The sequence below is a fragment of the Oncorhynchus gorbuscha genome, linkage group LG07 (assembly GCF_021184085.1).
Source record: "Oncorhynchus gorbuscha isolate QuinsamMale2020 ecotype Even-year linkage group LG07, OgorEven_v1.0, whole genome shotgun sequence".
Lineage (NCBI taxonomy): Eukaryota > Metazoa > Chordata > Actinopteri > Salmoniformes > Salmonidae > Oncorhynchus > Oncorhynchus gorbuscha.
Genome location: NC_060179.1, coordinates 24,579,556 through 24,602,722, shown reverse-complemented (window position 1 = coordinate 24,602,722; position 23,167 = coordinate 24,579,556). Strand labels below are relative to the sequence as shown.

General features: G+C 44.2%; 1 protein-coding gene across 1 annotated transcript in view; it reads left to right on the top strand.

The window, feature by feature from the left end:
• Positions 1 to 5,967: 5,967 nt before the first annotated feature.
• The window catches only part of LOC124039158 (V-set and transmembrane domain-containing protein 2A-like), a 33,809-nt gene continuing 16,609 nt past the window's right edge, over positions 5,968 to 23,167 (top strand). The window contains exons 1-2 of the mRNA XM_046355057.1: positions 5,968 to 6,590; positions 7,744 to 7,913. Of these exons, the coding sequence (XP_046211013.1) occupies positions 6,512 to 6,590; positions 7,744 to 7,913 (249 nt within the window). The 5' untranslated portion in view covers positions 5,968 to 6,511. The remainder of the gene's footprint in view (positions 6,591 to 7,743; positions 7,914 to 23,167) is intronic.

The following is a 23,167-nucleotide window of genomic DNA, read 5'->3' as shown; positions in this document are numbered from 1 at the left end:
AGTATCTGAAGACGAGGCAGAATACAACAGAACGGAACAAGGGTACAGCAAACGGCAAACAAGAATCCGACAAGGACAGAAGCAGAAACAGAGAGAGAAATAGAGACTTAATCAGAGGGCAAAATAGGGGACAGGTGTGAAAGAGTAAACGAGGTCGTTAGGAGAATGAGGAACAGCTGGGAGCAGGAACGGAACGATAGAGAGAGAGAGGAATAGAGAGAGAGAAAGAAACCTAATAAGACCGGCAGGGGGAAACGAAGAGAAGAGAAAGCACAGGGACAAGACATGACAATACAATACATGACAGTACCCCTCCACTCCCGAGCGCCTCCTGGCGCACTCGAGGAGGAAACCTGGCGGCAACGGAGGAAATCATCGATCAGCGAACGGTCCAGCACGTCCCGAGATGGAACCCAACTCCTCTCCTCAGGACCGTAACGGGAAACGATGAAGAGGGAATCTAGTGCAATTACTATTATAAAAATGAGACACGGGTAGAGAACTGTAAGAGTTTGAGCAATCAGGACCAAACAGGCCAGGAGAGTAACAACTATGGACAGACTGAGACACAGCAAGGCTAAGACCAGGAACAGGAGAGAGGCGGTGACTGTGGACAGACTGAGACACAGCAAGTGCAGGAGCAGGACCAGGAGAGATGCGGTGGCTGGGGACAGACTGAGACACAGCAAGGGCAGGAAAGATGCGGTGGCTGGGGACAGACTGAGACCCAGCAAGGCCAGGAGCAGAAGCAGGAAGAGAGTTACCGGACTTAGTCTGCGCACAGTCCGAACAAGCAGCCACGAAACGGCGCGTGTCACGCTCCTGAGTAGGCCACCAAAAACGCTGGTGAATAGAAGCAAGCGTACCCCGAACGCCGGGGTGGCCAGCTAACTTGGCAGAGTGAGCCCACTGAAGAACGGCCAGACGAGTACAAACGGGAACGAAAAGAAGGTTCCTAGGACAAGCGTGCGGTGACGGAGTGTGAGTGAGTGCTTGCTTTACCTGTCTCTCAATTCCCCAGACAATCAACCCGACAACACGCCCCTCAGGGAGAATCCCCTCGGGGTCGGTACAGGCTACAGAAGAACTGAAGAGACGGGATAAAGCATCAGGCTTGGTGTTCTTAGTGCCCGGACGATAAGAAATAACGAACTCGAAACGAGCGAAAAACAACGCCCAACGAGCCTGACGCGCATTGAGTCGTTTGGCAGAACGGATGTACTCAAGGTTCTTATGGTCAGTCCAAACGACAAAAGGAACGGTCGCCCCCTCCAACCACTGTCGCCATTCGCCTAGGGCTAAGTGGATGGCGAGCAGTTCGCGGTTTCCCACATCATAGTTACGTTCCGACGGCGACAGGCGATGAGAAAAATATGCGCAAGGATGGACCTTATCGTCAGAATGGGAGCGCTGGGATAGAATGGCTCCCACGCCCACCTCTGACGCGTCAACCTCGACAATGAATTGTTTAGTGACGTCAGGAGTAACAAGGATAGGAGCGGATGTAAAACGCTTCTTGAGAAGATCAAAAGCTCCCTGGGCGGAAACGGACCACTTAAAGCACGTCTTGACAGAAGTAAGGGCTGTGAGAGGGGCTGCCACTTGACCGAAATTACGAATGAAACGCCGATAGAAATTTGCGAAACCGAGAAAGCGCTGCAGTTCGACACGTGACTTAAGGACGGGCCAATCGCTGACAGCATGGACCCTAGCGGGATCCATCTGAATGCCTTCAGCGGAAATAACAGAACCGAGAAAAGTGACGGAGGAGACATGAAAAGCGCACTTCTCAGCCTTCACATAAAGACAATTCTCTAAAAGGCGCTGGAGGACACGTCGAACGTGCTGAACATGAATCTGGAGTGACGGTGAAAAAATCAGGATCTCGTCAAGGTAAACAAAAACAAAGATGTTCAGCATGTCACTCAGTACATCATTCACTAATGCCTGAAAGACAGCTGGAGCATTAGCGAGACCGAACGGCAGAACCCGGTATTCAAAATGCCCTAACAGAGTGTTAAACGCCGTTTTCCACTCGTCCCCCCTTCCTGATGCGCACGAGATGGTAAGCGTTACGAAGGTCCAACTTAATAAAGAACCTGGCTTCCTGCAGAATCTCGAAAACTGAAGACATAAGGGGAAGCGGATAACGATTCTTAACCGTTATGTCATTCAGCCCTCGATAATCCACGCAGGGGCGCAGGGTCCCGTCCTCCTCCTTAACAAAAAAGAACCCCGCTTCGGCGGGAGAGGAGGAAGGGACCACGGTACCGGTGTCGAGAGCTACAGACAAATAATCTTCGAGAGCCTTACGTTCGGTAGCCGACAGAGAGTCTACCCCGTGGGTGAGTAGTACCCGGAAGGAGATCAATACAACAATCATACGACCGGTGAGGAGGAAGGGAGGTGGCCCTGGACCGACTGAAGACCGTGCGCAGATCATGATATTCCTCCGGCACCCCTGTCAAATCACCAGGCTCCTCCTGTGAAGAGGGAGCAGAAGAAACAGGAGGAATAGCAGACACTAAACACTTAACATGACAAGAGACGTTCCAGGAGAGGATAGAATTACTAGACCAATTAATAGAAGGATTATGACACACTAGCCAGGGATGGCCCAAAACAACAGGTGTAAAAGGTGAACAAAAAATCAAAAAATAAATGGTTTCACTATGATTACCAGAGACAGTGAGGGTTAAAGGTAGCGTTTCACGCTGAATCCTGGGGAGAGGACTACCATCCAAGGCGAACATAACCGTGGGCTCCCCTAACTGCCTGAGAGGAATGTCATGTTCCCGAGCCCAGGCTTCGTCCATAAAACAGCCCTCCGGAGACCCGGAAGCCCAGGAGGTAACCGGTGGATCGAGAGGCCGGAGACTTGGGCGGCATGTCGAGCAGCAGACAATTCCTGATCGTGTCTGCCTAGCATCGCTCCCTGGAACTCGACGGCAGAGTAGAGAGGATCCGTAGTCGCTGGATCCATTCTTGGTCGGATTCTTCTGTTATGCTGGTGAGTGAGGACCCAAAAGCGATTTAACAGAAACTGAGTTTATTAAAGTCCAAACAGAGAAAACATAATCCTCAATCCTTAACAGGAAATGTCCAAACAGGGAAAACATAAATCCTCTAGTTGGGGAGAGTTGCAGGGCTTGCGGCAACAGACTGCAGGTCCCTTCGGGTAGGCGCGGGCCGTAGAGGATAGAGACACCTGCTCACACGCAGTATCTGAAGACGAGGCAGAATACAACAGAACGGAACAAGGGTACAGCAAACGGCAAACAAGAATCCGACAAGGACAGAAGCAGAAACAGAGAGAGAAATAGAGACTTAATCAGAGGGCAAAATAGGGGACAGGTGTGAAAGAGTAAACGAGGTCGTTAGGAGAATGAGGAACAGCTGGGAGCAGGAACGGAACGATAGAGAGAGAGAGGAATAGAGAGAGAGAAAGAAACCTAATAAGACCAGCAGGGGGAAACAAAGAGAAGAGAAAGCACAGGGACAAGACATGACAATACAATACATGACAGTTTATACTTGCATACTATTGTTTGTACAGATGAACGTGGTACCTTCAGGCGTTTGGACATTGCTCCCAAGGATGAACCAGACTTGTGGAGATCTACAATATTTTTTCTGAGGTCTTGGCTGATTTCTTTTGATTTTCCCATGATGTCAAGCAAAGAGGCACTGAGGTTGAAGGTAGGCCTTGAAATACATCCACAGGTACACCTCCAATTGACTCAAATTATGTCAATTAGCCTATCAGAAGCTTCTAAAGCCATGACATCATTTTCTGGAATTTTCCAAGCTGTTTAAAGGCACAGTTAACTTAGTGTATGTAAACTTCTGACCCACTGGAATTGTGATGCAGTGAATTATAAGTGAAATAATCTGTCTGTAAACAATTGTTGAAAAAATTACTTGTGTCATGCACAGTAGATGTCCTAACCAACTTGCCAAAACTATAGTTTGTTATCAAGAAATGTGTGGATGTTAAACAAGTTTTAATGACTCCAACCTATCTGTATGTAGACTTCTGACTTCAACTGTAGCCTAGTGGTTAAGAGTGTTGTGCCAGTAACCAAACAGCAGCTGGGTCAAATCCCTGATTTGGAAAGGTAGAAAAATCTGCTGTTCTCACCTTGAGCAAGGCATGTAACCCCCGGGTGCTGTTGATTAAGGCAGCCCCCGGCACCCCTCTGATTCAGAGTTGTTGGATTAAATGTAGAAGACACATTTTGGTAGAATGCATTAAGTTGTGCAACTGACTAGGTATTCTCTTTAGAGTTTTTGTATTATGAGAACATTTGCCACAACCTAAGGAATGTTATGGGAGCTTTCACAGAACCAATTTTGGTTTGCTGGGAAACCATTACTGGTGCATTGTGTTATTACATTAGCTATAAACCTAATATGAACTTTTGGGGAATGTTCTGTGGTGGTTGTTGCAGATGCTGTGCCCCAAATTATTGTGAATGTTAGGATAACATTCCATATTTTTTTGTGTTTTCTTATCAAAAACATTTTTGTTTATGTTTTGGGGTTGTTATCATCCTAATGTTAGATTAAAAACCTAACTAGAACTTCATGGGAATCTTAGCTAATGTTCTGGAAATGTTCCCGGTTTGCTGGGTAGGAACATGCTATTTCAGTATGACAAACCATGTCTAAGGAGCCTATTAATATTTCATGGTGGATAGAGGTGTCCTTTGTGTGCAGACACAGTGCTCAGGGCAGACTGTCTGTTTCCCTTGATAATGATGGTGACCTAGCCAACCCTTTGTCATTGACTCCCACCAGCATTACCAGTGTATGGCGCTCAAGGCCTTGTAGGCCTCTACATGCTATCAGCATGTTCTGCATGACCAGCTGTCATTAACATGCTGACTTCTGGGAAGAGAGAGCTAGATAGAGAGAGCCACAGAGAGAGAAGGTATTATTGTCGAATGCACACTAATGAACGTGGTTGGATGTGAATGTAATTAATTATTGCTAACATCATCACCTTAGAAAAGTGTTTAATTATTTCTGGATGCACTCTCAAAGGAGCTCGTGAAGAATGCTCAGGTTGAGAAAATGGATACTGGCAAGGAGCCAGAGCTGGATGAGCCCCTTTGTGTAGCGTTGCCTGCCCCCCACTGACTATTGCTAGAGAGAGTTCTGATCATCAACAACAGCAACCATAGAGTATATAACTGGATCAAGGTTTCTATTCAATCTGTATTGGTGAAGCATAATAGATTGTGTGATAGAAATGTAAAGGTCATTTGAAATTGATCCGACATCTGCGGTGTCTAACATGAATACAGTCTCTGCTAATGCGGGAACGTTGCCTTTTAAATTCAATCACACTGTCAGGCAGAACTTCCACGATATGGTTCGAATAGAGCCCTAAGTCTGATTTCATATAAAATACTGTAGTTTATTGTTGCAATAAAGCCAGAATGGGCTGAGCAGGACTTCAACCAGTGACCTGGTGGTGACAAGGAAAGCTCCACTCCAACTGTTCCCCCTCTTTCACTACACTGGTGACAGCAATGGGATTATCTCTCAAGTCTGCATTGCAAGTGTACACTTGTCTGCGCTGAGGTTTCGCACTGGCCAGAAACACATCCTGGGATGTAAGAGAACTACAGCCTCTGGCAAGAGGTCCGGGTCTTGTATGCTTGACCGATACTTGCAGAGTTGCTGGTCCAAGCCCTGTCTGAGCTGTCTCCCCTCAATGGCAACAATATTGTTTTATAGCCTCTGTACCAGTGGGTCTGATCTGTGCCTGCTTGAGTCTCCTCTGACTGCAAACAGTAGCTATTAAACGTGAGATGGACACACCCACACTCCATACGTAAATGCTTCATGCCCCATACCACTTCAGAATCAGATACTGTTATGATGTTGCTTTGAGTGACAGCTCTCTCAGTCTCTTCAATGATTTGGCATTTTTTGGTTGCTGAGGAAAGTGTGGAGCTATTTTGTTCTCCTCACACAAATCTGGGCTTAAATGCTAAAATTATTACTGGGTTTAATAGTCGCCACTCCTGCTGCTGTACTTGATAATAATTGTCAATATATAATGTTTGATATCTTTACGTTTATTTACATTTGAAAGGAATGTGAACAACGGGATTTACAGAGGTGTAAAGAGGTGTGTAGACTTACGAACATATCCGTTGAGTCTAGCTCTACTTGTCGCTAGAGCACCAGGCACGCAATCAGCACGCAATAGGGGAGCTGGACACTGACGTTGCATCAACAGCCACGTACCGAGAGCTGGGAACAGAGGCTATTCTTTTACATACTTCACAACACCTTGTGCAGAGCGCGCAGTCGTCAGTCTCTATCCGCAAAGCCCGTGGCAGCGCACATAAAGAACTTCAGAAGCCTTGCTATAGTTCCAGCATGTTACATATTCGGCATTTTGTATCCAAGCATATCCGCATGGCAACAGTTTAATTTGCTGAGCAGTTTTGGAAGATCGTTTTTTCCTCGGCTGATGTGACATTATCCCTTTGGAATGATGTGGACCTCTCATGACTCTATTGGATTTGTTTTCCTGTCCAGTTTATGTATCCAATTTGGATTCTCCTTTGAAGGTAAATTGAAACATATCGTCATAAAACAAGTATATAAATTCTTACCTATCCGGGCTTGTTCTAGGTAAAAACAACCTACAGGTCACATTTGAGTGCGTATAACTTCAGCATTAAATCTGCAGAGTGCAGACATGAAATAATGGTTATTACGATTGAAACAAGTAACGAATGCAACATCCATTATGCTTGGCTATAAAATAAATGCATAAAAAGTAGCTCACCTAGCATTCACCTAACGTTGCCTAAATGAACAAAACGAAACTGTTGATTGCTTATAAAATGGCATCTAGGTATGATTTAGTATTTATTGTAGTTAATGTCTTTGTATTACTTTGTAGAGTCACAGAGCGCGACATGCATTTAAAGTAACGGATATGCAGAAACAGGGTTGGAAAGCAGAGAGCACAATTGACAGTTACTCTGTTGACATACCAGTGAGATTCTTGATCTGTCCCTCAGTGGTTTCTGTCTACCTTTGAATCTCATCAAACGAAATATGATACATTTGCACGTCTGCCACTGTCTCGGTAAAGATAGTCTGTATCCCTTGCAAATACTTTTTAAGCGCAGTAAGTCTTGCAGGGGAAAACTGTAGGCTACAGTGAGAGTTATTGTGATGTTCAGAGTGTTTTCATGGATTAAACCAGTGTAACATTTGTCAACACTTAAATATATATTCAACATATATGCACTATAGGCTATATTATATAACGTTACTGGTCTTATTTTCATTACACTGTGCGCATGAATTTGGATTATAGTTATTGGAGAGTGAATCTGGCAAATATCTGTTCATGTTTAGTCACTTATTTTTTTCATATGTCAATGTTTGAGAATGCTATTTATATGTTAGGAGGCATCCCTTTATTATAATGATGTGATACCTATCTCAGTGACATTTTAGACGCATAGTGGAGCCCCGCCATTTCCGAGGATTTCGTTCACTATTACGATCACCTACAATTTAATTATATTGCCATTTGTTGAAAGAATAAGACACACGCAAGCCATACACTATCACAATTTTTTTTACGTTTTCATATCATAAGTTTGTTAGAAATAGGCTATAGTTGCGGAGGGAAAGGCCTCCATTTCAATAGCCCTACGACCATGGACGCACAGTAATTATACTGACTGTTTCACTCTCTTTCAGGAAAGTTTACGGATATCCCCTCCAATCTAACAGTTAAAGAAGGTCAAAACATTGAAATGGCGTGCGCCTTCCAGAGTGGAACCGCATCAGTTTACTTGGAGATTCAGTGGTGGTTCATTAGAGCGCCAGAAGAGCCGAGCAATAGCGAGGAGGAGGATGATGACGAAGAAGTACGTATGGATTTCACTTGCTTCAAATACCTGTTTAAATGTTGAGGACTTTCTTTACAATATGACGCCATGCCCCTTCACATTGTAATCACATGCCTGCATAGTTGCGCAGTTTCGCCGAAGCCCATTAGGCACAGACAACGCCGTGAATTCTAGCATGATTGGCTTATCATTACCAAGAATAGCATAGTTCCCATAGCCTACATGAAATGTATTATCTGTGATTCTGTCTACCTGTATTTGACTTGGAACTGATTTGGTGTTTTTGTCCACTTTTTAAATCCCTATATTATCCTTACTGTAATAACCTTTGACAACAGATTTACATAAGATGCAGTGGGAAAATAATACTGGTCTGTATCATCTCAGCCTTCTTTACCAAGTGTATTTAACATTAAGTCAACATGTACATTTCCCAGGAACCCAGGGCTTATTTAAGTGACTTGGAAATGTAATCTGGAGTATGTATACGGCCATATGACCACAGTTAAGTGCATTTATGGTCATTTATGATTGTAGGACCCTCAGAGTCAGCATAAAGCTTCACTGACACGTTCTTGCAAATTGACTCATTATATACAGTAAGCCTGAACAGTGTACTTTCTGAGACCCTACACGACTGGCATTTGTAATGTATTGCTACATTGGACAGCTACCTATGACAGCTTCTCCTTGTGGATAATGATCAGTTACTTTGTGTCTGCATCTTCTTATGCTCCCTCTATTCAGATGGCTGGTACATTTTAGAGGGGTTTGGCAGTTTGTCATCGCTGACATCAAACAGGGGAATGTTTCCTTTGATAAATGCTCATCTTCGTCGCAGTGAAACCACAATGCATAGAGAGAGCCCGTTCTTGGGTATCCACATGGCTTTAAAACAGTTATTATTGCTCCTTTGTTGTCACCCATCATGCCCGCATTGCCAAGGCTTTGATCCATTTGGTTCATCACTCTTAGATGTTGGCTGAAGGAGCTATCGACGCACACCACGGCTTTGTAGCTCATATTATCCTATTCTTTTCATGGCATCTGTTTGAAATGACAAGCAGTGGTTTTCTCTCGCAGGGAATGAGTTTCAACAAAAACACGCTAAGGAGTCATAAAGGGGAACTATAAAAGATGCCATAGAAAACAGTAGAGTGTAACGTCGTTCGTCAGCTGAAGGAGAAGCGGACCAAAATGCAGCGTGGTGGTTACTCATGTTCTTTAATAAAGAATAGACGATACATTAAATAACTTATAATATACAAAAACAACAAACGAAACCTATTACAGACTATCTGGTGAACACTAACACAGAGACAGGAACAATCACCCGTAAAATACACAGTGAAACCCATGCTACCTAAATATGGTTCCCAATCAGAGATTACGAGAATCACCTGACTCGATCGACTTGATTGAGAACTGCCTCAGGCAGCCAAGCCTATGCTAGACACACCCCTAATCAGCCACAATCCCAATGCCTACAAAAAAAAACAATACGACAACACAATAAACCCATGTCACACCCTGGCCTCTACAAATAATTAAAGAAAACACAAAATACTAAGACCAAGGCGTGACAGAACCCCCCCTAAGATGAGGACTCCCGGACGCACCTCAAAACCATAGGGAGGGTTCGGGTGGGCGTCTGTCCATGGTGGCGGCTCCGGCTCGGGACGTGGACCCCACTCCATAAATGTCATAGTTCCTCCCCCCCGCGTCCTGGGATAATCCACCCTCGCCCCCGACCATGGCCTAATAGTCCTCACCCAGAACCCCACTGGACTGAGGGTCAGCTCGGGACTGAGGGTCAGCTCGGGACTGAGGGGCAGCTCGGGACTGAGGGGCAGCTCGGGACTGAGGGGAAGCTCGGGACTGAGGGGCAGCTCGGGACTGAGGGGCAGCTCGGAACTGAGGGGCAGCTCGGGACTGAAGGGCAGCCCGGGACTGAGGGGAAGCCCGGCACTGAGGGGAAGCCCGGGACTGAGGGGAAGCCCAGTACTGAGAGGAAGCCCAGTACTGAGAGGAAGCCCAGTACTGAGATGAAGCTCAGGCAGGTAGTTGGCTCCGGCAGATCCTGGCTGGCTGGCGGATCTGGAAGAGTCTGGTTGACTGGCAGATCTGGAAGAGTCTGGTTGACTGGCAGATCTGGAAGAATCTGGTTGACTGGCAGATCTGGAAGATCATGGCTGACTGGCGGATCTAGCTGCTCTGGCTGCTCCCTGCAGACTGACAGCTCTGGCTGCTCCCTGTAGACTGGCAGCTCTGGCTGCTCCATGCAGATTGGCAGCTCTGGCTGCTCCATGCAGATTGACAGCTCTGGCTGTTCCATGCAGACTGGCAGCTTTGTGCAGACTGGCAGCTCTGGCTGCTCCATGCAAACTGGCAGCTCTGGCTGCTCCATGCAGACTGACAGCTCTGGCTGCTCCATGCAGACTGGCAGCTCTGGCTGCTCCATGCAGACTGACAGCTCTGGCTGCTCCCTGTAGACTGGCAGCTCTGGCTGCTCCATGCAGATTGGCGGCTCTGGCTGCTCCATGCAGATTGACAGCTCTGGCTGCTCCATGCAGACTGGCAGCTTTGTGCAGACTGGAAGCTCTGGCTGCTCCATGCAAACTGGCAGCTCTGGCTGCTCCATGCAGACTGACAGCTCTGGCTGCTCCATACAGACTGGCAGCTCTGGCTGCTCCATGCAGACTGACAGCTCAGGCTGCTCCATGCAGACTGACAGCTCAGGCTGCTCCATGCAGGCTGACAGCTCTGGCTGCTCCATGCAGACTGGCAGCTCTGGCTGCTCCATGCAGTCTGGCAGCTCAGGCTGCTCCGAACAGGCAGGAGGCTCCGGCAGCGCTGTAGAGGAGGAAGGCTCTGGAAGCGCTGAACAGGCGGGAGACTCCGACAGCGCAGGAGAGGAGGAAAACGCTGGCTGCGCTGAACAGGCGGGATGCTCCGACAGCGCTAGAGAGAAGGATGGCTCTGGCTGTGCTGAACAGGCGAGGCGCACTGAAGGCCTGGTGCGTGGTGCTGGAACTGGTGGTACTGGATCGAGGACACGCCCAGGAAGCCTGGTGCGGGGAGCTTCCACCGGCGGACTGGTGTTTGGAGGTGGCTCTGGATAGACCGGACCGTGCAGGCGCATTGGAGCTCTTGAGCACCGAGCCTGCCCAACCTTACCTGGCTCAATGCCCACTCTAGCCCGGCCAATACGAAGAGCTGGTATGAACCGCACCGTGCTATGCACCCGCACTGGAAACACTGTGCGCTCCATAGCATAACACGGTGCCTGCCCGGTCTCTCTAGCCCCCCGGTAAGCACAGGGAGTTTGCGCAGGTCTCCTACCTGGCATAGCCATACTCCCTGTAAGCCCCCCCAATAATTTTTTTGGGCTGACTCTCAGGCTTCCATCCGCTTCGTCGTGCTGCCTCTTCATACCAGCGCCTCTCCGCTTTACCGCCTTCAGTTCTTCCTTGGGGCGGAGATATTCTCCAGGCTGTGCCCATGGTCCTTTTCCGTCCAATATCTCTTCCCAAGTCCAGAAGTCCTTTGATCGCTGATCCTCACGATTAACAGGGGGAGTTGGCTCAGGTCTGTCTCCTGACTCTGCCACTCTCTCCCTGAGCCCTCCCCCCAATACATTTTTGGGGCTGCTTTTCGGGCTTCCTTGCCAACCGTGTTCCCTCGTATCGTCGGCTCCTTTCTCCGGCTGCCTCTGCTCTCCTAAGTGCCTCCACCTGTTCCCATGGGAGGCGATCTCTTCCGGCCAGTATCTCCTCCCAAGTGTAACAACCTTTGCCATCCAACACGTCTTCCCATGTCCATTCCTCCTTTCGCTGCTCCTGCTGTCGCTGCCTGTTACCACGCCGCTCGGTCCGGGTGGGGTGGGTGATTCTGTAACGTCGTTCGTCAGCTGAAGGAGAAGCGGACCAAAATGCAGTGTGGTGGTTACTCATGTTCTTTAAAAAAGAATAGACGATACATGAAATAACTTATATACAATATATAATAATAATATACAAAAACAACAAACAAAACGCGAAACCTATTACAGCCTATCTGGTGAACACTAACACAGAGACAGGAACAATCACCCACAAAATACACAGTGAAACCCAGGCTACCTAAATATGGTTCCCAATCAGAGACAACGAGAATCACCTGACTCTGATTGAGAACCGCCTCAGGCAGCCAAGCCTATGCTAGACACACCCCTAATCAGCCACAATCCCAATGCCTACAAAAAAAACAATACGACAACACAATAAACCCATGTCACACCCTGGCCTCTACAAATAATTAAAGAAAACACAAAATACTAAGACCAAGGCGTGACATAGAGCTGAGAAAATGAATGAATGTGGAATATGATTTGAAGTCGAACAGACATGCACATATAGACTACAGCGTCCAGTTTAGGAGAAAAACATAACAATTGAAACACACTTCATGGGTGGGCACATTGACTATATCAAAGTGGCATCACAATGTCCGTTCTCTAGCTCTGTGAGCTATAGTCCCAATGACACTATCATGTGCAGTGGTTGATGGTGCTCTGAGCTCTCTGCTTTGCCTTGTTTGACGGGGCTAAGATGGTGGTCTGTCCCGCTACTCTGATGTTGAAGAGGGGATTCATCTCCTCAAGTCTGGATCTATCGCTATCTGCTTAATCCACAGGTCCACTGTTTGCTATCAAATCAATTTATGGAGTAAATCTTTACAATCCTGTTCGCCGGTAATTCTATTTGGTGTGGGATTAAGGGTAGCTATAAGCAAACGCAAATGAGATTTTCCCTTAAAGGTAACAGTTGTGTCTTCCTAGCCTAAAACCATTGATTGACATTGTGTGCCACAGCCTCTCTCAACGAGATAAGATAAGTCTCTCTTTTCTTCTCTGTTAAAGAGGAAGTGTGGTCCAAAGCCTGTGGTCTTGTGGTAACACACCCGCTGCAACCACATATGCCTCCCTACTGGAGACCAGGGTTTAATCCCCGTGTCTCTACTTCTAACCTGTCTCAATAAAACATGAGTCTGAAAGTTGAAGTGTGAAGGTCACAGATGTACAGAACGTCTGTCTTGGATCAAGGTATAGCAGGTCTTTGTATTCCAAGAATTGTAATATGAATAATTCTGGAATTGGCATGATACTGAGAGAATGAGTTTAGACCATTGCAATGTTTAATGAGAACACATATTTCCTGTTTCAGAAGGAAGCATAAAATCCATAGCTGTACTCAAGCCTCTGGACCTTAGGCTACTATCTCCTTCACCGGCCCTCGCAACTACTGCCCCGAGAGCCTTGTGCCCTGTCTGGCCAAGATAATAACATTCAGAGTCAATACAATGCAGAGGCTCCCATCGACCCCGGTCTCATTAAGAGACCGACATACCACTTTAATGGATGGAAGGTTTTCGGCATCACATGATCAAGATGTGGATGGTGGGGAACAGGTAGTACAGTAGATTAGGTCCTGCTTACCATCTATTTGTCTTTTTCCCTGCTACTTCACCCTTATTACAGTGTGTCAATAACATTACTGATTTCTCATTTGGAATGGCTCAATTATTGGACCATTAGTGACTTTAGTTGGAGTCAATTCATTTGAAGGGAAGGGTGATGAAGAGATGGGTGAGAAAAAAACATACAGAACACGTGAGACAATAAGGATGCAAAGGCTCCTGGGAAATAACAAACGCAACATGTAATTTGAAGGGTCTGGCGGAGTATTATAATTATTGGAACAATCAGACAATGATGGGAGGCCATCGCAGGTCGTCATAGCAAAATGGCTTCTAGAAAATTAATAAAAACCGAGGCACACATTACCAAATGGCTATCAGCACCGAGTTCTATTAGATACTTATCCTCATGGCTAGCGTGGTCCCAATGGGTGTTAGAAAGTTAGTAGTAATTTGAACAGCCATCTGTATGCATCCCATCTGCCGTATCGAGTCCATTGTCACCGACAGCAGCTGAACCAACACAAGGTTCTTCTGTGCTAGGTAATTGATGATTTTAATTTAATCATTTTAACTAATTCCTTTGTTAAATATGTTTAATAATACAGGTCCCCGTTTTGCTTTACAAGTTTTCTCATATTTGTTGTGTTTAATTCTTCACTTTAATCCTTTGATGATACTAGCTACCTGAAACACAAATATGGCATGGAGAATCTCCGGAGTAATCTCCTTTCTCTGCAAGCTTTAAGAACAAAAACTTGTTATAAATCATTATGACAAGGACCAGCACTAACGAAGGGACTTCCCTTTCAAATACTTTGCTGCAAATCTTGTACTATAACAATTGTCTCTCAGTGCTTTTTGTCAACATCACACATTTACAGCTTTCACTAGGGGCCCCTCGGGCTGGCTTTGGGGGCCACTGTGGTGGCCACAGTAACTAACTAGTGTGATACAGTCAAAGAGTGTGAGGATGTCTCCGGTGTAAAACTGCCATGTGTTAGGCCAGATTAGTTAGACCACCTGGAGGTGAAATTCACACAGGAGATGGATCGGAGCCACTGGGCAAGTTAGAGGATGTAACAACAATCTTGTCTTCAACATCCTTAAGAGAATTCCCTGCAGGAACTCAGTGGTGATATCACTGGATAGGGTTATTGAGTGCAATATCCAATGGTTGCATGACCCTGACCAGTGTCCAATTTGTTGTTGTTATTTTCTGTTGTTGTCAAAAGACACCAAACAGAAGTGAATTGTAGGAAGGAATATGACTAACAGGCTTGCAGAGCAGCACAGAGTGGGATGTCTCTTGGCTTTATGACCATATTTGGTGAGAAAAGAGAAAGACAATTCTCCATGCATGAGGTACATCTGACTAAACATAAGCTTGAGAAGAGGCTTTGTCGAGCATGCACTGCCAGCAGCTTCCTCCAATTCAATTTACTGGATCAGAACAGAACCAGTGTTCTTTGAAGACATCAGGCATAGTGGCTGGACTCACAATTAGAGAATGACTAGCATTTGATCTCGTCCACCAAGTCAATGGGAGACAAAAGAAAGGTGAAAGTTCGGCTGAAGGTCTATTCATGTGTGTGCATGCTGTGTTTGCGCATGCGTTTGTGTGTGTGTGCGCACTCATAGGTGATCGACTGATGTTGTTGAGTCAAGGTATGAATAGTTGGAGCTGACATGACAAGTGTCCCAACATGGCAAACATCACTAGAACAAACATAGTTCAAGGACAACACAAAAAAACTCCTTTCTTTAGAGTTCCAGATATGTTTTCTATGAAGAAGGACAGAACCCCTGCAGTATGTGGCATTCTGCTTGTGACCGCTATGACCGTTAGAAACAGCAGCGACACTCAAGCGGCATTTCTACCCAGATCCACATTGTCCGCAGTGATAAAATGCACAGGGAGGAAAGGGCTTATATGTATCGCGGAGGGACAGGAAATGAAACATGGACTTGGATGATTGGAGGCCCGGGATGCTCAGTTCCAGGGAAGGATTACAGGGAGAAGGCAGAGATGGAGGTGTGAACGTTATGTAGGATCCAGAACTGCAGTGCGACAGCATCACAATGAGAATCAGCTCATATGCTTTCGAAGGGGCTGTTGATTGTTGAGAAGCGAGGAGGTGTTTGTGTCCACTGCATAGATCAATGTTAAGGCATGTATCATACTTGAAGATTCTTCTGATATTATGTACTGTATGTTATTTAATACTTTGATATGGATGTGAGATGTCAATCAGAAGTTTCCTTCAATAGGACAAATACATTTGGATATGTTCTATCCCCAAGGGCAAACGCTTGATAAATAGTTTTGTCACATTTTCAACTGCTGGTCTATGAAACTTTTTCTTATTATTGTTCTGATGGCATGATATGTGTGCATAGACCTTAACATTGTTAACCATACATTATACCTAATAACTTGTGCATTAAACACACACCAAACTAAGTTAAGACATACAAATATTTCTGGTGTTATATATTTAAAGTCTTTTGGAGCACTTCTAAGAATGATATTGAATTAAATTATGTAGATTACACACTGTGCACTATATTACAACTGTTTCCTCATATCCACTCGAGGAAAGTGTTGTTGGCACATTACCTAAATATATTTGTTACTTCATGCCGAGTGGAAAATCATAATGGATTAGCCCATTATTCTAATTACATTATTGGGGAAGGTATTCATCATGAGCCTGTCTTGGAGATCTAAAATAACGTTAATAAGGTTTGGTCTGAGGCTGGAGTGAAGAGTTAAGTAGGGGTAAGGGCCCCTCAGAGTGCTGATCTAGGATCAGTTTGGCCTTTTAGATCACAATGAGTCTGATTACATGGACAGGGGGGGACCTGATTCTAGATCAGCACTTCTACTTTGAGATGCTTCATGAATATGGGCCCAGCATGTCTCCCTATTAAGAGACTGTAGTGTAGTGGCATCTCCACTTCAAGGTGTGACCCACTGTGGTCCGGTGTTATCAACCTGACTGCTCCCCTACTGTAATAGGATAAATTAAGAGCCTATTGTGGAGCTTTCGCGGATGAATCTCATGGACGTCTGGTGCGAGTGTCAAATAGATGAGTGTCCGCACATAAAAGTGGCTGATTAGATTAAACGTGGCCAATCCCCTTGATGTGTAGGATGACATTGACCATGGCACTGTGCTAGCCTCCCTCTGCAACACTCCCAGATCCCTCTCTCTCTCTACTCTCTCTCTCTACTCTCTCTGTCTCTACCCGCCCGATCAGCTTCAAATGAACCCAGAGGGAGGGCGGGAGGTGAGGGGGGTGGGGGGGGGGGGGGTAGGGGATCAAGGGAGAGAGAGAGAGGCTCCTATATTCTGGGATAATGGAGCTGTCACACTGTTTTGATTCAGGGCATTGATTCCGTCTTTAATTGCTTATGGCTTCTACTGGATAGTGGTTTTGGGGATATCACGGTAATGTATGGTCGTACAGAACAGTTATGGCACTGATCACACCGGGATATGTAGTCATATGTGCCAATAATCCTCATTTCAGTTGTGCCCTTGGTTGGCTGAGCAAACGCCCATTTCCTGACATGATAGACTTTGTTGAATGAAAAAGAGAATTGTCTGTGCCTTGTTATTGTTTATGAGTCACACCTGTACAGCCATAACTCTAAATGGCCAGGGCACAAGGCAAAAGCTGAAAATAACAGCCATTATCGACTGGATCATTGTGTCCTTTGTGATGAATGGGAAATGTCCAAGAGTATAGGCACTTAGCTGGGCTTGAACTGGAAGGTTACACAGGTCATAGCTCAACCCACATCCCCTCTGACACGCCAAAGTCCCTGCACTTTGACTGACTCACACCATACTGTACTGTGCTGCTACGCACCTGTAACCACGCTGACAACCAGTCTCTGATGGTAAATGGAGTCAGAAACCACCTGGACGAAACAGCAGTTAGCCGAGCTGAGATTCTTGCTTAACAATTTTCCATGACGCATTTGGAGATGAGTGAGCAACAAGAGTTTCGAATTAAGCCCCTAATTAGGACTCCCAGTGAAGGTTTATATACTGACAGATTATAAAAGTGTCCACTTCTACGACCAAGACACCCCGCCACTTTTGATATTAAGCATATCAAGTTGGGATACACGATATATCGGTGAACATATTGGATGTCTAGTTTAACGCCGATGTCCAAAACCGATGTCAAAGCTGACGTGCATACCTATATAACGTAGGTACATGACGCCATGACGCCACGTAAAATATTGCACTACACGTGCAACACAGAATTCCTAACTTATCCCGCAATGTCTGCTATGTGGATCAAGCAGTCATTTGCAAGAGCAAGAACATTTCAGCGAGACAATTCGAAGGGAAAATCCATTAAAGCCAAGATAATGGAATTCATTGCTTTTGACAATCAACCGTTCTCTGTCATAGGCGATGTTGGCTTTCGCCAACTGGCCGAGCACCGATGCACACTACCAAGTGCGCTACTTTTCAGATGTTGCCCGGGCGGAGTTACACAGTAATAGCGTCACTGCTATTAGCTTCATGACATACATATTACAGAACGCCGTTTGGGTCATTGCGTGTCAAAAAAAGATACAGTGCACTGTCAAAGCTGTACAAAAAAGTCTGCAAGTATGCAAACATCAGCCACGAAGAATGTGTTTTCAACACCGCGTTGGCATCATTTGTTCGACCGCAACTTCTGGGGTAGCTAGCTTTAGCTTAGTACCTAGCTAGCGCCAACACAACCAGCATGAAAACAATGATCAGTAGAAACTGCAGTCATTTTCATTATTCTTAGCAATGATTTAGGAATCATTGTGAGTAAGTAGTAGCTAGGTTGCCACTTGTTGTTCAGCTATTTTAATTGAACTTCAGTTCATGAAAATAAATAGCTGGCCAGCTACTTAACCCTTTTGCCCAAAGCTAAAGTTATAAGCAGCCAGCTAGCTTTATCTGGCTAGTGAAGCTCGACCGGACCGGGTTATGTACTGTGAATCTAGCCACAATAAAGATTAGGGACAATAGTGGAATTTGCGGTTTGCCTTAAAAATTAAAGTATGTCATTGACAGTTATGCAAATGAATACAAATAGTAGAATTATGCCATACTTTTATTTTGAAGGCTAACCGCAAAGTCCAGTGTTGTGGCTAGCTTCACATAGATGGGTCCGACCACCATTAATCAAATAAGAACTGTCTTATAAATTAGAGTTGTTTTAGATGATGATAGCTAGCTAACTATAGCTACTGAAACAGATGTCGCTTTGCTATCTTTTTGGGGAAGAACATTGTTTGCATTCATGAGCTAGCTAGCTTTTTTTTATGACCAGCACTGTAGGTGTGCGAGACAACTTTACCAGTATCACAGCATACATATTGATAAATCATTGTGACATGAAATACGAGTGATAGTGTAATGAATGTGTAATAACTATGTAAAAATGTATGAATGCGTTCAATTATTATGTGATGTGCAGTCACATTCAGGTCCTGATTGGTCAACAAGCTTAATTGGCATGTCAAATAGTGTTATTTGACACGTCAAATATTGTTAAATAGTATATTTTTTGACACGCAAAGACCAAAACGGCGTTCCATATAAATCCTGGTTGAGAATGAAACGACTGAATAAATTAACAACGAAACCGCAAGTAAGTGAAAGAAATAGGTTTTGATTTATGTTTTACTGGTAATGGGGAATGCGTAAATGCCAACAAAATAACTTTTTTGTCAGTGTGTGTGTGTGTGTGTAACCTTTATTTAACTAGGCAAGTCAGTTAAGAACAAATTCTTATTTACAATGACGGCCTACCCCGGCAAAACCTGGACGACGCTGGGCCAATTGTGGGCCCCCCTATCTAACTCCTAATCACGTCCGGATGTGACGCAGCCTGGATTCAAACCAGGGACTGTAGTGATGCCTCTTGCACTGAGATGCAGTGCCTTAGACCGGTGCATCCATGTCTATGCCAACTATTTAACTGTACTAGAATGGTTAAAAGGCTGCTTAAATTTTAAGTATCGGTATCAGGGTTTTTTTGGCAAGGAAAATATCGGATTTCGGTGCATCACTAATTTCAATGTTACGCCGCCTTGATTTGTGACACAAATTTTAAGTCTGGAAGAGAAAAAGGCAAAGCAATCATTCAGCAGAAGTGAGAAGTTTCTTCTATACCACAATTTGTATCAGTATTGGAAAGATGTTTTGTTTTTCTTCACTCCACAGACCTACACTGTAAAAATAAAATAAAATATACAGTACCAGTCAAAGGTTTGGACACACCTACTCATTCCAGGGTTCTTCTTTATTTGAACTATTTTCAACATTGTAGAATAGTGAAGACACCAAAACTATGAAATAACACATATGGAATCATGTAGTAACCAAAAAAGTGTTAAACAAATCAAAATATGTGTTATATTTAGGATTCTTCAAATTAGCCACCCTTTGTCTTGACGGCAGCTTTGCACACTCTTGGCATTCTCTCAACCAGCTTCATGAGGTAGTCATCTGGAATACATTTAAATTAACAGGTGTGCCTTGTTGAAGATAAATTGTGGAATTTCTTTCCATCTTAATGTGTCAGTTGTGTTGTGACAAGGTAGGGGTGGTATACAGAAGATAGCCCTATTTGGTAAAAGACCAAGTCCATATTATGGCAGGAACAGCTCAAATAAGCAAAGAGAACCGACAGTCATGAAGGTCAATCAGTAAATACGGAATATTTCAAGAACTTGGAAAGTTTCTTCAAGTGCAGTCGCAAAAAACTATGATAAGTCTTATTATAAAACTGCCACTCCTGAGGACCACCACAGGAAAGGAAGACCCAGAGTTAACTCTGCTGCAGAGGATAAGTTCATTAGAGATACCTGCCTCAGAAATTTCAGCCCAAATAAATGCTTCACAGAGTTCAAGTTAAACGAGACATCTCAACATCAACTGTTCAGAGGAGACTGCATGAATCAGGCCTTCATGGACGAATTGCTGCAAAGAAACAACAACAAAATGACACCAATAAGAATAAAAGACTTGCTTGAGCCAAGAAACACGAGCAATGGACATTAGACCGGTGTAATCTGACCTTTGGTCTGATGAGTCCAAATTTTAGATTTTTGGTTCCAACCGCCGTGTCTTTGTGAGATGCAGAGTAGGTGAGCGAATGTTCTCCGCAAGTGTGGTTCCCACTGTGAAGCATGGAGGAGGAGGTGTGATGTTGTGGGGGGGCTTTGCTGGTGGGACTGTCATGGATTTATTTAGAATTCAAGGCACACTTAACCAGCATTGCTACCACAGCATTCTTCAGCAATACCCCATCCCATCTGGTCTGCGCTTAGTGAGACTCATTTGTTTTTCAACAGGACTATGACCAAACACACTTCCAGGCTGTCTAAGGGCTATTTGACCAAGAAGGAGAGTGATGGAGTGCTACGTCACATGATTTGGGATGAGTTGGACTGCAGAGTGAAGGAAAAGCAGCTAACAAGTGCTCAGCATATGTGGGAACTCCTTCAAGAATTTTGGAAAAGCTTTCCAGGTGGAGCTGGTTGAGAGAATGCCAAGTGTGTGCAAAGCTGTCAAATATATTTTGATTTGTTTAACACTTGTTTGGTTACTACGTGATTCCATATGTGTTATTTCATAGTTTTGATGTCTTCACTATTAATCTACAATGTGGAAAATTGTAAAAAATAAAGAAAAACTCTTGAATGAGTAGGTGTGTCCAAATGTTTGACTGGTACAGTATGTTGATTCAACATACTGTACAATTGTAAAGCATGCAGCTGTGATAGGATTGTGAGTTTGCGCAACAAAATGTTCCACACACAAACGTTTGACTGTGTGTGCCCAACAACTTTTTTTCTTTGCAATCTCACAAACATATTGTAGCTGGTTGCCTTTAAATTGTACGTTGAACCAACGTTTATTTTTACAGTGTACACAGAAACCAATACTGTATCTGTACACAGTTTGGGTTTCCTTAGCTGTTTGAAATTCAACGTCAATGTCTACTTTGGATAAATAATCTTGGGATTCCATGCTCTCGGGTGGGAGAAAAGAGAAACCATTTTCAGTGAGTGAAATAATAATAATAATATAATATATGCCATTTAGCAGACGCTTTTATCCAAAGCGACTTACAGTCATGTGTGCATACATTCTACGTATGGGTGGTCCCGGGGATCGAACCCACTACCCTGGCGTTACAAGCACCATGCTCTACCAACTGAGCTACACATAAGTCATTTCAATCAATGTGTCAATCATGGAGCAGACCAGATATCTATTTGAGGGGGAGAGGTATCAATCGCCCATGCGTGCCAGCTACCAGGAGTGTTAAGCGTTACTGCTCTGTGGTGCCTCAACACCCTCATGTTGACCTATGGTGACAGGTTATATCATGTGGTTGTGTAACGCGTGTTAACACATTCTATATGTGGATATACCCCACTGTTAGGTTGGCTTTACATAAAACAAAGCAGTGGAAGTGGTATGATACAATATGTGGTATTGGCATCATTGAGGGAAATATGTGTATTTGTTTCCAGCTGGAATCTCTTTAATTTGATTCTATTCCGTATGATTGTATCAATCCCCTCAAAGGGATTTTGATAATACTTCATCAAAATGACTGATATCAGTCCAGGTACTGTACTTTAGTAATTAGTGCACATTTATTATATTCGATTGCTTGTTTCTCATCATTGTTAAGGCTCTGATATTTTTGAGGCAACATTTAACCTAAGCCTGCATTTTAGTCTCAATGTTATTGTATTTTTTTTGTTTTGTTTTTAGTGGTATGTGATGCCCATTTATATGTTGCATCATGTGAGGCCTACTGTTTTAACTTCAGAGCATGTATGGATTCCCCCCAAAACTTCTAGACGGGCACCCATATTCTCTCTCTCTCTCACATTTAGAATAAAAAAATCCAGTGAAGCACAGCTTTTCAATAATGCAGTACATACAGTACCTTCCCTTGGTATGCCAATTGCAAGGAAAACATGGCTTTACTTTTAAACCCTTAAGCAAGTGTAAAATAATATTGATTTGAGGTATTCAGGTATTATTGCGGTTGAGGAATTTCATCTGTGCCGATGCCACATAAATACGACTTTTGCTCAGTTTCCACAGACTTAAGTCATTTCTGAAGGTCATGGGTCAATACTTTGCTAAATACTTTGATTGGTCAATGAACAGATCGTGTGTACAGTACTTGGATTGTTATGCTACTGTACAACCCGTCACAGTGTATGATGTACACAACTGTACAAGTTAAGAATAGACCGGTAGTTATAAAAACAAAAAGCTGTAGATATTAGGCTATCTCAAGATCTGTAATCCGTCGGTGATTTTGACTTAAATACCACAAGATGTTTTTAATAGTTGATTGATGTGCCAATTAACTTCCACCAAATTGGATAATAGCTTATAGTGTTATTGGACTGTGCATATTAATGTTTGCTTCATAATTATAGTGATTATTCAACATGAATGTGAATAATGTATTTGAAAACTTTTTTTGTTATAAAAAAATACTAAGGGTCTTTCCATATGTAGCCACTACTTGCCCAGACGTATTAACAGCATCAATGCCAGTGAAGATATCTATATAGAAAGCAGCAGTCTTCCTTCAACATCTATCCATAGAAATCCGGAGGTAGTCTAGAAGTTATTTTTGTAAGATGTTGTTCTTCCTTGAACTATGTATGTTTGAGATCCCAAAGGCTCAGTTTCATCTCCTGTCTTTTTCTCCACTGTGAGTCACAACACACACGCCTCTGCCAATTTTGAAAAGCCAATGCT